The sequence below is a fragment of the Crotalus tigris genome, unplaced genomic scaffold, assembly GCF_016545835.1.
Source record: "Crotalus tigris isolate CLP2741 ecotype Arizona unplaced genomic scaffold, ASM1654583v1 scf7180000024340.7048381, whole genome shotgun sequence".
In the NCBI taxonomy this organism is placed as follows: domain Eukaryota; kingdom Metazoa; phylum Chordata; class Lepidosauria; order Squamata; family Viperidae; genus Crotalus; species Crotalus tigris.
In genome coordinates this window covers 4,303,104-4,321,635 of record NW_024100510.1, presented here as the reverse complement: position 1 = coordinate 4,321,635, position 18,532 = coordinate 4,303,104, and the positions used below count along the sequence as shown (strand labels likewise).

The following is an 18,532-nucleotide window of genomic DNA, read 5'->3' as shown; positions in this document are numbered from 1 at the left end:
GAGAAATATTTTTTTCCTATTCCCCTGTTTATCTTCATTTAACAAGAAATTATTTTCTCTGGATATTTGCAGGACAATGCTATTGCAGTGCTGGGATCTTAATTATCAAGAAAAAAAATGCATGCTGTCAGAGATGCATTCCAAAAAGTAGAATCTCAGCTTCCAGCTTGGCCCAAAGAGTTTAGACCTGTGATATAAGTTCTTGAAGAGAATTGCCCCACAATTTAGCTTGGCATATTCACAATGAAAAAAAGTTGATTTGTATGAAAGATTCCATTGGTGAAAATAACAAGCTTAACTAGGTCTCCACCATTACTATAATCAGGGATCTACAAGTTATAATTCAATTTGATAGCAAAGTGATTATTTTTGCTAGTGATATCATTGAAACCCACCATGATTGTGCTACATTGTTATATGCATTTATCAATTTAAAAATTGCCTATTTAAATTCTTATGATAAATCAGGACTTTAGATATTTTTCTTTCATTTTCAGTCCATTTCACTATATAGGTAGTCCTCAACTTATCACCACAATTGAGCCCAAAATTTATGTTGCCAAGTGAGACATTTTTAAAGTGAGTTTTGCTCCATTTTTTATGACCTTTCTTGCCACAGTTGTTAGTAACCCGGTTGTTAAGCGAATCTGGCTTCCTTATTGACTTTGCTTTTCTGAAAGTCACAAAAGGGAATCACATGACCCATTGGTGGGATTCAGCCGGTTCGCACCACTTCAGCAGAACCGGTAGCTCATTTTTTGTTGCCCAGGCCCAGAATGGACTTCCGGAAGCGGCATCCACACAGAGAACCGGTTGTTCACATATTTGAATCCCACCACTGACACGACCCCAGAACACTGCAACTGGCATAAACATGAGTCAGTTGACAAACATCTGAATTTTAATTGTGTGATCATGGGGATGTTACAATGGTCGTTAAGTGTGAAAAATGGTCATAAGTCACTTTTTTTGCCGCTGTAATTTTGAACAGTCACTAAATAAACTGCTGTAAGTTGAGCACTATCTGTACCATATACAGGTAGTTTTCGACTTACCAATCACAACAGCAATTCCTAGGCAATGCAGCCATAAAGTAAAAATCACCTGAGCACACCTAAGGTATTCCATCAGTTCCAGCTGCAGTCATGAAGCCAATTGCCCATGGTGTTAAGGATTAAATGATGTGACTAAAACTTCCTGCCAACTTCCCTATTGACTATGCTTGTTGGAAGCAGGCTCTGAAGGTTACAATAGCCAATCACTAGATATTTATAATTGTAAATGTACTCTGGATGCAGAGTACCTAAATTGCAGGGATGTGACCACAAGGATGCTGCAATGACCGCAGATTTGAGGACTGGTTGTAAGTCTCCCCTATCAGTATTGTCATAACTTCAAACAGTTGCTATCTATGTTCTAATTATAAAAGACTGTTTCTTTTCTTACTGTTAATTATTTCTGATTTCAATTATTCTAATAGTGCAATTCTATGCATACAACCCCAAGGAGGAAACTTCACTCAATTCAGTGATTAGCTTTAATCTATGAGATACATTAAATTTATTCAGCTATTTGAAATAGGAATTTTATGTTTTAAATTGAAATATAAATACTGTTGCAGAGGAGTTTTGCTGGTATGTATCTGTGAGTGTGCACCTTCGAGTCTTTGTTGGCTCCTGGAAACTGCCTGGAGAAGTCCCTGCAGTTTTCTTGGCAAAGTTTTTGGAAGGAGTTTGCCATTGCCTCTGTCCTAGGGATGAGAGAGAGAGTGACTGGGTCTGATGTCACTTTGATGTGCCCAAAATGAGATTAGAACTGATGGTCTCTGGGTTTTTAGTTTGATGCTTTAACTACAACACCAAATTAGCTCTATTTAAACAGTTATAATTCATCCTTTAGAGCAGTGGTGGCGAACCTTTTAGAGACCGAGTGCCCAAACTGCAACTCAAAACCCACTTATGCATCGCCGGGTGCCGGCTGGGTGTGGCCACCAAGCTGTCGGCTCCTGCTCGCTCACTCGCTCGCTGTCCACTTGACTCGTGCTCACTCTCAAGCTGTCTGCAGCAAATGCTGCTTCCACAGAAAGTTGCTCCTTTTATAGCCTCTCACCTATTCCCAGACTGCGCATGCACGGAGAGGAGGAGGGAACAGCTCAGCCCAGCAATGGCTCACGTGCCAGCAGATACAGCTCCGCATGACGCCTGTGGCACACGTGCCATAGGTTCGCTACCACGACTTTAGATTATCCAAATAATTGAGGAAAGTAATACAAACATTGCTGAATTGTTTTCCTAATCTCTCATTTCTGATGTGTAAACCTTCTCAATAAGTTTAGAAGTCTTAAATAGTTAAAACTGAAATTGAATTTATTTATTTAGTAAATTTATAGGGCCCCCATCTCACATAACGTGATTCTGGTTTTCCTTTCAAAGTTGCCAGGATATATTCTTTAAGAAAGTCAAGATTTGCCTTTTATATAGTCTGTCTTGAGGGTATCCTTATAAAGCTATCTTACAGTATTCATTCTTTTGTAAAGTGATCAGTTTGGTTTCCTGTAATCTCCCTTGGTTTGAACTTGAATTATTCTGTTAGAAATGTAATTAATAGGCTCAAAGAAGGTTTAATGAGTTATTACCTCATTCATTCGTATCAGGAAGACATGCCTACACTGTAAACATCATGATTGGTGTTTTTTCACCCAGAAATAGCAACATTAGATGCTCCTTAATACAAGTGTTTTCTGATGAAGCATCTTGGAAAGGTGTGTTGGGTTTTGGCAGTGGCTATCTTGATAAACAAATGCTTAAAAGAAGATAAGCCAATATTTACTTTAAAATATATACCTTTCCCTAAAATTAAAATTTCTTAAAATAGATGACAGAAAAACTCCCCTTTTTAATATATTCAGTATGAAAATTTGGTGAATAGTTGGGGCTGTTGAGTTGCTTGTGATCCCTGATGATTATATAAGAAAATTCCACTGTCAGTTTATAGCTCTTCCAAGAATATTCGTGGCCAAAAGCATATTTATTGTCTTCCCCTTCCCTTACTCCCAACAACATTGACAATCATAGTCATTTTTTTCAATCTGTCATATTTTCTCAGCACTTTGTAAAATTATATGGGTTTCTGCTCATCACTCAAGTGGCATAGTCAACCTTGGTCAAGGACTGATGGTTTCAGCAAATCTATTAGTCTTCTATATCCTTTCTCTCATTTTTTTTTTCAATGCTACTTTTCACAGATGTACCTTAGCACAGGTAAACCATTGCATTAATTATCCTGAACTTTGTTGTTATTGAAGTATCCTTTCAATGAAAGAGAAGTATTTCTGTATTTCTATAATTCCATTTCAATCTCTTTTATATTCCTGTAACAGCATATTGCCCATTTTTATACTTGAGTCTAAGAAAACAAAACTATATTCATTTCTTCATCTTCAACTTAATATTTAACACATTAATTTTAATATACCAGTGTTAATTTTAATAATGTTAAATGTTCATTTTAATTTTTAATTGAAATATTAACTTTGTTTTTTCACTTTTATTTTTATTTCCATAATGAACTCTTCTAAGACTTTTCTATTTTAGCTAACAAAGAGTTGTCTATAAAATTTTCAACCTCCAGTTTTGTTTATTATTCAATCCTGCAATTTTTATATTTGCTACATAATTTATATTTGCTACATAATATAAGGACAATATTCATTTTTGCCTCGTTCTCAATCTCTAGATCTCATAGTTTTGTTCCATATTTGTTTGCCCAGAACTGTTAATATCTGTATTCCCTTCTGCAGATTTAAGTTGATGAAGGGACATTTTATCTGCACCTGGTGCTTTGATATTTGATAAATGGTCTGTTATTTACATTATAAGGTGTTACAGTATAAGTACAGTACATTCTTGATTGAGATAGTTTTCCCTATTTCTTACATAATTTTGAAAATTATGTTCCATCATTGTACATCCATTTTGCTGTTGAAATCATTTATCCTCCATCTTTCCTGTGCTGTTATAATAACTTGGTATAAAAAACACATTAATCTTTTTTCGATTTTGGGATTTTTTTTTTTTTGTCTCCAGCCTTCATAGTGTTTCTTGTGTCTTCCCTTCTTCCTCATGTTCTCTTTCATGTAAATTAAAAGTACCAAATCTGTTCCTTGTGTTGATCTTATGGTCTGACCCTTCTAAGTCAAATCTTCCTGGCATATCTACTTTTTCAATTTTCTAAGTTATCTGACACCAATAATTTGTGGTCTGTTCTGCAATCTACACTGGACAACACCCTGGCTGACTTGATCACATTTTTCCATCTTTTACTTCCAATTACATACTTGATCCAAGCTTGTCCATATAAGTAGTGTCCGGTTCCAAAATAACTGGAGCACCATATAAACACTGTTGCGGTATTAGCAAAACCACGATCACTTAATTGTAAAAAGTAGCTTTACTTGGAACAACTTCCATCCTGCAATAATACCTTTAACACCATCAGGCAACAACATCTATCTACCTTAGGTCCTTGGGAAAGACTTGATAGGTGGGATAAAAATGCCAAATCCACCTGACTGACTGCGTGACAAACCATAACAATAATAGTAACTTGTTCAAGACAGCCAGAAAATATTTTCAGATTGTACCTAACTTCAGTTGGTTTGCCAGCAAATTAACAAGCAGTTTATATGGGGATACATTAAGGAATTAATACAGTAACATTTCTTTTTATATTTTTAATTTTAAAAAGCTATGATAGGGCTGAGATGAAAATTTTCAGTCATCCCCCCCAAAATTGAAAGGATTTGGAAAACTTCTTTTGCTTATATATGCTTCATTGCAATCTTTGCAACAGTGGTTATGTTGTCTCCTGATGCTCTTTTAAAATTTGAGATATCCGAGAAGAGAAGAATTACTGCCTTCATTGTGATTTAGTTTTATGATTGTGGAGTAAATCCCTTAGAACAGAAAAGATGAGTATGTGGCCTTTCCCTCTTGAATAGATTGAAGTTCCAAAAAGATGCAACTGAATGTGTGTTGTGTTGGGTAATTTATTTAGAAATAAGTTGTAGTCTGATTCTAACCAGGAAATCATACTTTTATTTGTTTCTTAAGAACTAAATTTACAGTTGCAACCATAATCTAAGAGCAGGGTAATTTGTAAGAGGGATTTCACAAAGTACAGTAGCATAACTTAAACAGTCCCATCTTGAAATGTTAGGGTAACCAAGTTCTTTGGGAAGTTTGCAGCTTTCCCCAGGTTGCTCTGTGTGTACACACAGCCACTTCATTTTATGGATGATCTTTATATCTGGTGCCTGTATATGCATATTCAGTTTTTGAAGCAGTCAGTTGACTCCCAGAAGATAAGGTTGCTTTAACTTCAAGGAGTGTTTTGCTTGTGCTAATATGCTTTGCAAAGCAACCTTATTGAATGCTCTATGTAAAAGCCCTGTGTTCATTTTCACTTTATAGCTTACATTTTTTAAAAAATCATTTTTATAGGTTTTATTGAACTAAACTGATTCTTTTTCTTTTCTTATCCCAGTTGAATATGTTGTGGAATATAATTATGATGCTGTACATGATGATGAGCTAACCATTCGAGTTGGTGAAATCATAAGGAATGTGAAAAAGCTTGAAGAAGAAGGATGGCTAGAAGGAGAACTAAATGGAAAAAGGGGCATGTTCCCTGATAACTTTGTTAAGGTAAGCATTCATTTTTCATTAAAGCTGTTGAATACCTTTATTTATTATATCTATATTGGTGGGAATTTAGCTTAGAGATCAGAAAGAATCAAAAAACTGTATTTGAAGAGTGATGTGACATAGCATATTTACATAAGATATTTCAGTGTACTTTTTATCCTGCCTTTATTATTTTTATAAATAACTCAATGCTGAACATAACTAATATTCCTTTCTCCTCCTATTTTTCCTGGAGCAAAGCCTTGTCAGGTAGGCTGGACTGAGACTGAGTAACGAACTCAAAGTCACCTAGCCGGCTTTCATGCCTAATGTGGGACTGGTGGCATTTCCTTTTGTTAATGTTTCTTTAGTGAATAATGACTTCATCCCTTCTATATGTAGATGCTAGTTGTGTGTTGTGTTGAACTACAAGTAGAATAATAGTTATTCAATTCATGCCAGCTTGGTCATGATAAAAATATGTGCTTGCCTTCAGTGGTCTTACACGTCTAGTCATGTCCTTCCTATTGCAAACAATAGAGTATAATAGAGTTAACAGGAATTTGTGACATCAGTATGCCCTGATAGGTATTAAAAAAAAGTAATATGTTTTACTAGTAGATATTAGTTCACTGATAGGCAAACATCTTTTTTAAAATTGATTTTCTGGAATAGTAGTAGTAGTAGTAGTAGTAGTAGTAGTAGTAGTAGTAGTAGTAAAAAAGTTGGAAGGGACCTTGGAGGTCATCTGCTCAGGCAGGAAACTATATCAGTAGTGGCGAACCTATGGCACGTGTGCCAGAGGTGGCACTCAGAGCCCTCTCTGTGGGCACTTCTCTGAATTGCTGGTGGCAGTCTGCGGAGCCCCAGAGTGCACCGGTCGATGGGCCGGCAGGCTGTGGCTGCTGACGGACACTGTCAGCCCCCATGCATTTGCTGGCCTCTGTGTGCGGGGGCCAATGATGTCAGGCAGCAGCTGCCCCGGCCTCTGCCTTGCCTAGCCCTGAGATAATGGCACCCCCACCCTGCCTTGCCTCACCCCACAGGATGAGCCTCCTACCCACCACTCCACCTGCCAGAGACCCCCTGGATCTCCCCCTGCCCAGCCCCCACAGGCGTCCCTCCCCATGAGCAACATCGAGGTGTCCACGCTCACCTTGGCCACACCCACCCAGTCTGCCATGACCACCACAGCCACGCCCACCTGGCACCTGGCAATAAATAAGTGGGTTTTGGGTTGCAGTTTGGGCACTCGGTCTCTAAAAGGTTCTCCATCACTGCCCTATATCATTTCAGAAAATGGCTGTCCAGACTCTTCTTAAAAGCTTCCAGTGTTGGAGCATTCACAGCTTCTGGAGGTTGTTCCACTGATTTTAATTGTTCTAACTGTCAGGAAATTTCTCCTTAGTTCTAGGTTGCTTCATTCTTTGGTTAGTTTCCATCCATTGCTTTTTGTCCTGCCTTCAGGTGCTTTGGAGAATAGCTTGACTCCGTCTTCTCTGTGGCAGCCCCTGAGATATTGGAACACTGCTATCATGTCACCCCTCGTCCTTCTTTTCATTAAACTAGACATACCCAATTCCAGGGTATAATCATCTTTTTTGCTCTTCTTTGTACTCTTTCTAGAGTCTCAACATCTTTTTTACATCATGGTGACCAAAACTGGATGCAGATATTCCAAGTGTGGCCTTACTAAGGCATTGTAAAGTGGTATTAACACTTCACATGATCTTGATTCTGTCCCTCTGTTAATGCAGCCTAGCACTGAGTTGGCTTTTTTGGCAGCTGCAGCATATTGCTGGCTCATAGTTGAGTGATTGTCCACTAGGACTACAAGATCCCTCTCACAGGTGCTACTATTGAGCAAGGTACCATCTATACCATACCTGTGCATTTGAGTTTTCTTGCCTAAATGTAGAACCTTACTTTTTTCACCATTGAATTTCATTTTGTTAGATAGCGCCCAATGTTCAAGTCTGTCAAGATCCTTCTGTATCTTAAGCCTATCTTCTGGTGTCTTGGCTATTCCTGCCAGCTTGGTGTCATCTGCAAATTTGATGAGTTCCCCATCTATCCCCTCATCCAAATCATTGTTGAAGATGTTGAAGAGCATTGGGCCCAGAACCGAGCCCAGGGGCACCCCACTATACACTTCCCTCCACGTAGATGCAGTTCCAGAAATATAACTGGAAATATAACTCCAAATGTTATTTATCTTTTCATAAACATTCAAAAGTCTAGTGCTTCCACAGTTTTAAGCTAGGAAACGTGGCTTATGATTCAGGCTTAGATGCATATACAGCATTCAAAATATGGATACAGTTACCCTGTTCACATAAATATTGAAAATATTGAAATAAGAGAAACCAGGAGCAACCTACTGCGTAACAATGTAATTATTCATTACATTACCTAAAAGTAATGTAATGTATAATTTAAAAATCAGTAATATCACAGCAAGGAAAACTCATGCAAAATAATGATCATTTACAGCTTTTGAAGAAAACCATGTCGTAATATCCTTTCTAACTGCCAACAGTTTTGGCACTGACCTGATTCCAGGAGGAATGCTGTTCCATAGTAGAAAAGTGGAAGCAGAAAAGGCCCTTTTTCCAGAGTGGGGGGACCAAAACTGAGCCCTCAGTTCCTAATCTTATTGTCATGGTTCCGACTAATGGAACACTTCAAAGAACTTCCAGGCATTGTTTATCCTAAAAACTCTTTAATCATGTAACAAAGTGTCAGCATGGCACTGAAGGATGCCAAGATCTGAATTCCCCTCCCCTGAGCACATATTTTGCCAGCATTTTTCCCTCCCTTAATTTGCTGTCATAAATCACGTTCTCCAGTCGAGAAGGTTCCCTTCCATTTCTGTAGCAGGGGTTTCTTATCTTAACTAATCCCCACACATTCTTTCTCCTCCCCTCCCAGCATCATCTAAGTTAACTCTAAAAATACCACACAGGTCTGCATATTTTGTCAAAGCAAGAACATCCAACGTTAGCAGCATTGACACTTATTAGATGGGCAGACACCACTAAGATCAGGTCAACCCAAAAATGTCCAGGTAGCTTTAAAAGTGATAAACAATACATTTAATATACCCAGAAACCAACCAATAATAGTGCAGCTTTTGAGTTAGAGGTGTTAATTCACATCAAATAAATTCTTCATATTACAATATTAAGTTTCACAAGCAAAACTATGCTTCTTCCCTGTACAGTCCAGAATTTATCAATCTTATCTAGCCAAAGAATCCTCCCTATCTTCCAAATTCTAACAGGAAGAACCATAAAATAAAACTGCATTTAAATTCAACATTCTGCTTTTATTACTGGTTTTAAAATAAAATTAATTACTATTAATTACTAAATTAATAGTAATTATATCTTTTTTCCCCAAAAAATCCTCAGACTATTCTAATCTGGATTTAATTAGATGAGGGAAACTTGGGGGAATCAAGAGCACATTATTAAAAATAATAATTTATTAAATGTATATGCCATCCAACTCCCAATGACTCTGGGTGGTTAGCAGCAATATAAAACAGGTGAATAATTCAGTATTCCAGTATTTTCCCCATGAAATATTCCATTGTTAGATCAAATGATATTCATGGCCAGGACATAAAGTCTTTAGCAGATGATGTCTGCAGTCTCTATTGGGTTTTGAAAGATGCTTTGGACAAAGCATGAGCCTTGTCGCCGTTTTGTACCTAATACATCCTTGATGAAACCAAGTAATTTAACCAAAATAGAGCATTGCAACTCCTTCCAAATTTCTATCTGTCCAATTTGAAGTTAGCATGCATTTGTGAATCTGTATTTATGTTATTGCAGTGCAACCTCTATTAACTGTGGAGGCAAATCCTCAGGGCTGCACAGAAACTGTTTTTTGTCCTTTTCCACCCTTGAGGCAATAGAGTGCATTTGTAGCACATGGCAAAACTCTGGAGCACTTGATCGTGCTGTATAGGAAGGTGCCTTTAGCATACTCTGCAGGCCACAACTTTGCCTGTGTTTGCATATAAGAGGAGCCATGATTTAGCAACTGCAGTGACTGGCTCACACAGCACCCATAGGAAGGACAGCATATATAATTCCTTTTATACTAGTACAGGTTAAATAGCAGGACCAAAAAAAACTAGGCAAGCGTTTTGTTTAAATTAACTTTTTTTTTAAAAAAAATATTTTTAATAATCCTTTTATATTCACAGATCCTAAATTCACAGACATAAAAAGCAAGAAATACAAAGCATATCTTTGCATTACATGAAAAGAGATGGGAAAAGATCTGAGAAATATAAATAGAGGTTCCTCCCTGATGATCGACGTTATTAATTTTGACTTAAGGCTTTACTGGATAAATAAAATTTTTATTTCGTTGTTAAAGTTCTTATATGGCGTTCCAACTTCTGTAAAAGAAATTATGTAAAAAAATATTTTGGGAAAAGAGTAATGGCCAGTACCATAAAGCTGCAGACTGATCCTCTCTTAGGAGAACTGTACCACTGAGTACAAAGGGGTAATAACATGTGGGGTGGAGAATTGTTGATCTGCCTTCACAGATATAAGTAGGTATTGCTACAAGCCTAGGCAAACCAGGAAACGTTTGCTCTAGTTAATAGTTGAACTTTGGCCACTGCAACAAGTAGGTAAAAATTTCTGCAACACATACACCTGGGTGTGTTGAAGCAAATATGTCTTTAGAGCCAGTAAGTTCTTTTAAAAAATTTCCTTGCTTAGAAGTTACTACCTAAACTGAGTTAAATAATTAAATCATGATGTTTTGATTTTTAAAATAATTTAGGTAATTATGTATCATGGCATTGTCTGAAAGACCATTTGCAAATAATATATTTTTTCAGGCTCAGACAGCTGTTTATTTTTCATAAACTTTATTTATTTGGATTTAGATAATATTTCAATTGGGATATGGATTTAGATATTGCTTCATTTTTTATGGGCTTTAATGAATTTGGCAAGGTAAAATTAAGCTGCAGAATTGACTTATTGATTATACTGTGTATTTACTTCTTTTTTAGCCTTGCTGAAAGGAGAAAACAAAATAGAGCATGCCTATTTGTAGTTTTCTCAGCTCTTGTGCCCCTACAGAACTGTACTTACTGTATTGTATACGGAGTAATCCTCCCACCCATTTAAAATTTTTAAATTTGGTTTGAATTAAACGCAAAGGCAATTTTTAAAATGTTTTCAAATAAAAGCTCTTTTGAAAAAAAACCTGACCAGTTCTAACTGTTGTTGAACTTGGAATGCTTTATTTTCTTTTGCATCCAGTTATTTAAATCAGCTTCCTTGCGGTATGCTGGGAAACTGTTATTTTTGGTAAGGAATTTATAATTGTATTGTTGGTAACTCAAACAATAATTAATGTTGGAATTTCTAAATTATTTTTATTCTTATATTAGAGATTTTTTTTATCTCCTCCTGAGTTCTAATGGATAAAGGCATTGATGATGGGTTTGCTGGTATCTAATACACAAAGTAATAGAATCCATACTGTGAATCAGCATTTTATGTAGGTGATACTGGCAAGTGTGATGCAGTCTGTAGGTACCAATATTACTTTAAATAATACAGAGGAAGAGCTCAAACGTTCTCTGCTTACATGCTTGCACAGGATAACCTGCTGTTTGTTATTTGTTACATTGCTAATTTTTATAATCTGACTTAGATGTCATGTAACAATATAAATAATACACAGAAATGTGTACACTGGGCACAATTATTAGGTAAGTTGTATATTGGAGGATTAATTTTCTTACTGAACAACTATAGTGTTCTCGGTCAATCCAAAATGCTAATAAACCTCAAACCTGAATATTTAGGAAAGTAAAAGTGAGATTTTGGCTTTATTAGGAGAATATGTGTGCACAATTATAGGGGAAACTATTAGTGTGCAGAATTATCATGCAACTAAATGAAAAATGAAAATTTGCCCACCTCACTCATTTATTTGCATCTGTTAAAATGAAAATAATAAACAACTCAAAATGTACTAATAAACATTTCTGATATTTCCCTCCCCCCAAAAAAAATCAATGACCAATATAGCTATCCTTCTTTTCAATAACACTTATAAGCCTTCTATTCATGGAGTCTGTCAGTTTCTTGATTTGTTGACGATCAAGGTTTTGTACAGCAACAACCACAGCATCCCAGACACTGTTCAGAGAGGTGTACTGTTTTCCTTCATTGGAAATCTCCATTTTAAGAAGGACCTACAAGTTCTCAATAGGGTTTAGGTCAGGTGAGGAAGGGGGCCATGTCATTTATTGTTTCATCTTTAAGGCCTTTATTGGCCCAGTCTTGCCATTTCAACTTATGAGTCTTGTTCAGTGATGGTCGGGTTTCAGCCTTCCTTACCTTTGCCATGTCTCTGAGCACTGAACACCTTGTTCTTCTGGGCACTCCAGGGAGGTGCAGTTCTGGAATATACTGTAACAACACTGGAGGATAATGGGTTCCTGATAGCTTCATGTCTGATTCTTCTCAAATCACTGGCAGTTAATGTGCATCTTTTTTTCTCAACATGTTTCTTGTGACCCTTTTGACTATTTGCAACAAAATGTTTGATGGTTCTATGATGACGCCCCAATATCTTAGCAATTTCAAGAGTGCTGCATCCCTCTGAAAGACTTTTGCAATTTTTGACTTTTCAGAGTCAGTAAATCTCTTTTTGGCCCATTTTGCCTGAGGAAAAGAAGCTGCTTAATAATTATGCATACCTTGATATAGGGTGTTGATCTACTTAGGCCACACCCTCCCTCATTACACAAATACACATCACCTGATATGCTTATATCCACTAAGCATTCAAGTTTCTACAGCTTGGAGGTAGAAAATATACATAAAAATGATGATATGGTCAAAATACTCAGTTGCCTAATAATTGTGCATAGAGTATAACTTGAAATGGGAGGAAGCATTTCCTATCAGGAAACCCAGATTGTTTATGCAGCCAAAAGAATAATGCAAAAACATTTCGGAAAGTACCTGCAAATGCTACAATCAGAACTGAGCATGTTCAGTGACTAAGGAATATTGAATGATGGGGCAAAAAAATGGTAAATTAGTAGGAAGTAGAACAGAATGCAATGGAAAGGAATGGAGTAGATTGGAATATAGTACCTGGAATTCTAAGAAGAAGCACTCCAGAGGCTGCAGATTTAACTTTGTGTTCAAACAGGGATTGTGTTGTTTTGCTGGAGTTAGGTTGTTATTGATCTGAAAAAAAATAATACTGTAAAAAAAGAAATGAAAAGAGGAGAGGGTTCCCCCCCCCTCTGATTTTACAGGTAATCCTCAACTTACAACCATTTGTTTAGTGACCATTCAGTGTCACAACAGTACTGAAAAAAGTGATGCTAACTTGATCTGAGCCAAAAAGATGAGAACCGATCACTCCTTCTTATTTATTACTGAAAGTTCTGAACTTTTAAAAACTAATGAAGTTATTTGTATTTGAAAAAAGTGACTTATGACCGTTTTTCAACTTATGACTATTGATCATGGTCAGCATGATCAAAATTCAGCTGCTTGGCAACTGGTTCATATTTATGATGGCTGCAGTATCCTGGAGTCATGTGATTTTTGCAACCTTCTGACAAGCAAGTCAACGGGGAATCCATAATCACTTAAGAACCGTGTTATTAACTTAACACCCTCAGTGATTCACTTAACAATTGTGACAAGACAGGTCATAAAATGGGGCAAAAGTTACTGAACAACGTTCTTGCCTAGCAGCTGAAATTTTGGACTCAATTGTGGTTGTAAGTCGAGGACTACCTGTACTCTCTGAATAGGCCTTTGAGGTTGCCATAAAATACACAGACATTACCACCAGATGGATTCGTGACTGGCTGACAAACCGCACGCAACATGTAGTCCTTAATAGAACTACATCTACATGGAGGGAAATAAGCAGTGTGGTTCCCCAAGGTTTTGTCTTAGGCTCAGTACTCATCAATATCTTCATAAACAGATTAGAGTTTGGAATATAAAATAAGATTTTCTACAAGGATGCCTCTTAGGTGTCCCCCCCAGGAAGCTTTCTTTAGAAAATAAATGGTGGTGAAGCCAGACTGGTGGACTTATGGTAAAATAATATCTTTTAATTTTGGTGATCCTATCCTCAAGTCTTAAGGAAGAACTAGAATCAGAAGGACATGTTTGCCGCTGGTTTACATGCTTTCAGCTGAAAGAAAGTTTAAATTAGACAAAAAGAGCCATAGGTTTGACTCTGTTAAAAATGAATTGGAAATCCTACTGCGTGGTAGTGATGAACATATCATTGCTAAGGTCTATAAAACATAGAATTTGAATTTGGAAAGTGAATATGTAAAGCATTGTATATTCAGTGGGCAAGGAACTTTGGATATAATGTGAAGCTTGAACAATGGGAGAATATGTAGAGAAAAGGTTTAAAATTTACATTAAATTACAGTTTAAAAGAAAAAATTTATAAGATGATGTATTGTTGGTATTTAACACCAGATAAGTTATCAAGAAAGTATAAAGGTATTTCAAATGAATGTTGGAAATCCAAATGTAAAGAAGGGACTTTTTAACTTTTATGGTGGACATTTGATAAAGCAAAGAAATATTGGAACAGAATTCATATTCTAATACAGAAGATTCTTAAAGCGAATATAAAGATAAAACCAGAAACTTTTCTTTTGGGTTTAATGGGAAAAGACTTGGGGGAAAAAATTGGAACTTTGATGTTGTATAGGTTGACAGCAGCAAGATTACTTTATACACAAAAATGGAAGAACATTTCAATGAATGGTTGCAAAAGTTGATGGAGTTAGCAGAGATGACTAAATTGGCTGCTTTGATAAAAGAAAAAAAATACAAGTACTTTTGTTTCTACTTGGAAATCGCTTCTGGAGTTTGTGCTTGAGGTGAAAAAAAATGAAACTTTGATTTTGGGTTTTACGGATTAAATAGATCTGTTGTTAAAAAAAAAGGCTAGTTTATACTATTATATAAAAGTAAAAAGTTGAGGTTCAATGTTACTTCGTATTCTACTGCACCAAAGGGAGTTGGAAGTTGATGCCTTTTCTTTCTTTTTCTCTTATTTCTATACTTTTCTCTTCTCTTTTCCCTCCCATATTTTTATTCTTTGTTTTTGGTTTTTTGTACTTTATATTCTAAACTAATAAAAAGGATTGACATGAAAAAAAAAATCTTCATAAATGATTTGGATGAGGGGATAGATGGGGAGCTCATCAAATTTGCAGATGAAACCAAGCTGACAGGAATGGCCAACACCCCAGAAGATAGACTCAAGATCCAGAAGGATCTTGACAGATTTGAATACTGGGCCTTATCTAGCAAAATGAAATTCTGTGGTGAGAAAAATAAGGTTTTACACTTAGGCAAGAAAAACCAAATGTACAGGTATAGATTCGGTGGAACCTGGCTTAATAGCATCATTTGTGAGAGGGATCTAGGAGTCCTAGGAGACAGCCACTTAAATATGAGCCAGTAGTATGCTACAGCTGCCAAAAAAGCCAATGCTACAATACATTAACAGATGGATAGAATCAAGATCATATGAAGTGTTAGAATCACTTCATAATTGCCATGATAAGACCACACCTGGAATACTGCATCCAGTTTTGGTCACAATATAAAAAAGATGTTGAGACTTTAGAAAGAGTGCAGAGAAGAGCAACAAAGATGATTAGGGGCTGGAGGCTACAACATATGAAGATGGTTGCAGGAATTGGATATGTGTAGTCTAATGAAAAGGAGTAGTAGGGGTGACATGATAGGAGTGTTGTAGTAGTTGAAAGGCTGCCACAAAGAAGAGGGTGTCAGCTTATTTTCCAAAGCACCAGAAGGCAGGACAAGAAAAATGGAAAATAACCAAGGAGAGAAGCCACCTAGAACTAAAGAGAAATTTCCTAACAGTGAGAACAATTTACCAGTGGAACTGCTTGTCTTCAGAAGTTGTGAGTGCTCCATCACTGGAGGTTTCTAAGAAGAGATTGGACAGCCGTTGTCCAGAATGGTACAGGGTCCCCGGCTTGAGCAGAGGGTTGGACTAGAAGACCTTCAAGATCCCTTGCAATTCTGTTAGTCTTTTATTTGTTATCTACACATTGTGGGTGAGAGCTTGGGCTTCTCCAGTATAGGAGATGGATAATCCACGGATGGGTTTTCTCTGTCTGCCTGCTCTTGAGACCAAGTAGCCAAAGCTTGACACGCCCCCACTTCCTGTGGAGTCCATTCTTAACTTGGTCTCTGCTCGGAGAAGACTCGTTTTGGCGTGGCTCTCAGCTTATCAGGTTAGACAAGAAATCCATTGATTGATTATCCCTTGATAATTGGCTTCCCCTTCCCAAAAAATTTCCACCTATAGGAATTTAACCACAAAATTTTCTGGGGATCAGTCCTGATCTCAAACCTAAAATTAAAAAGGGGATTGGTGGGGAGGGAAATTTCCCCACAGATATCAGCCAGCCCCAGGGCTCTGGGGGGTGAAAAGGGGGGGAAGAAGGCATCAGCAGAGACTACTTGCTGAACCTTTTCCCCAGCCACTAAGTTTTCCTTGGGATCATCCCTGATCCTATATTAAAATTGAAAAAGAGGGTGTGGGGGGGGGAAAACTCCCCACGGATCCCAGTCAGCCCCAGGGCTCTGGAGGTGAAAAAGGGGGGGGGAACAAAGGCATCAGCAGAGACCACTTGCTGAGCTTTTCTCCCCAACCTTCCAAGGGATTTTTTCCTCAAATTGGGGGAAAAAATAACAATCTCCAGGTCCGGAGATTCCCTAGCAGCCCAGGGCAACCGCGGGTGCCATTTTAGTTGCCGTTTTCAGACAACAAAGGCAATCCCTGGCTGGGATTCCCTTAAAACGTCACAGCGCGCCAAATTTAAATCCCCGGGCACAAGCAGCTTCTGGGAGGCTGCGGAGCTTATCTTCAGAGGGAAACGAAGCACAGGAAGGGAGTAAGCCCCAACCAAGAAACGGAGGCTAGAGAACCCTCCTGGGATCTGCAAAGCCCTTTTTCAGGGAGAAACGAGCTGTGGCTGCCATCTCTTGCCAGAGAAAGGCAAACCGAGCTTAAGGAAGCTCTACATCATATCTGGAATCACTGATAGAGGCGGAATAGGAGCACACAACCAGCGCTCCACCCCCGATACACACATATAATAATAGGACAAAATATAATAATAATAAAAATAGATACATAAATTTTAAAAATAATAATAATAATAATAATTAAAAAAAAATTTTTTTTTAAAGCTAAAAATTAAGCGACTGCAGGGCCAACAGGCCTAAAGACAGAACACACAATATTATCATCATCACCATTATTGTTGTTGTTATTATTATTATTATTTTATTATTATTGTTGTTCCTATTATTAGTATAATAGTAATAGTATTAATAAGAATAAATTCCGCTCTAGGTGACCACCATTTGATACCTGCTGTGTATTAAGTCAGGCCTACAGACCCTTTTGAGGTCGCCACTGATATTTTTTGCCTCCCTTTTCCTTTTTCTACTGGTGCACGTTGCCTGGTCACCTAAGGCCTCCGGGCGGAACCCAAAGAGTGGTTCCAAACGTGCCTTCGGTACCTCCCTCAGCTACCGTGACCTTAGCCCAGAGAGAATATTTTTGTTGTGGTCGGGTGATCAGGGGAACAGTCCTGGTACTTGTTCCAATTTCGCTCCCGCCAATACTTGCCTGCCTGAGCGTCTTCTCAGTTTTTCTGGGACTGCTCAAGCGGAATGGAGGGACCCTCGTTGCCTCAATCCATGAGCACGACCCCTCCACCTCCCAATTACGGCTGCAACACACCTTCTGACCAGAAGGCGGCAGGCAAGTGCAAAGCGAAGACAAAACACTCGCTCAAGAGGCCCTCCAAGTTGGCGGAAAAGCAAGCCAGCCGTAGGCACCAGGCCCTGGAGAAGGAGTTCTCCAGAGCGCAGAGGCAGGCCCAATTGGAATTGGTTCAAATAGCGGCCACCGAGATGGAATTACCATTGGGTCCATCCACATCAACCCAGAGCGCGTGGTCCATTCCAGGAACACCGCAACCACTGGATCCGCCATCTACATCAGCCCAACAAACAACCACGGCGGCAGGCACAACCACTGAGTCCAACTCTCCACCTGCGGTCACCACACCCAAAGGTAATGACATAGGGGACATCTGGGCAGATGGACGGCTAGAGGCCCTATTAACCAAAGTGGTGGACCGAGCCCTAGCACAGCGCTCCGCCCACCACGACCAGGGGCCCTCCATCTCAGCCATGCCACACTCGGAACTCCCCTCAGAGTCCTCAGGCATTCAGGAACCCGTCTCCCCGGCCCAGTCCTCCATGAGTGGTTATTCTTCACCACAAGAGGAGGATCAACCTGGGATCTCTATGTCAGAGGATGAGGAACTTCCCCCTGAGCCCCCCTCAGGGGGATTATTTAATCCCAACCGCTTCCTCACGATACTACGCAAGGCCACAGCCATTGCGGACATGGGGACGGATCAGTTTTCTCAGCCGCAAGCGACACCGGCCACCACATCCAGACCCGTATTCGTAGAAAAGGTGACAACGCAACACCATATACCTTGCCCCGCCATTTTCCTGAAAGGGATCAAGAAGCCATGGGACTCTCCCGCTTCCTTCCCATCAGTGAGTGGTACGGACAAAAAATTATACAGCACTGCCACAGACCTCAATGAGGCCTTAGAAATTCCTAAAGTAGATGAAGCCTGGACCCCCTTGGTCTCCCAGACAGCCATGGCTGGGGACCTAGTGGAGGCCCTTAAGGCAGATGACAAAAAGTGGGAACAAGCCTTTCGCAAAACC

The 18,532-nt window shown here is 38.6% G+C and overlaps 1 protein-coding gene across 2 annotated transcripts in view; it reads left to right on the top strand.

Annotated features, from left to right (window-relative positions):
- LOC120300442 (CD2 associated protein) overlaps window positions 1-18,532 on the top strand; it is a 92,683-nt gene that overhangs the window by 13,767 nt on the left and 60,384 nt on the right. For both annotated transcript variants that reach the window (XM_039326454.1, XM_039326453.1), the window contains exon 2: window positions 5,545-5,705. In XM_039326454.1, the coding sequence (XP_039182388.1) occupies window positions 5,545-5,705 (161 nt within the window). The remainder of the gene's footprint in view (window positions 1-5,544; window positions 5,706-18,532) is intronic.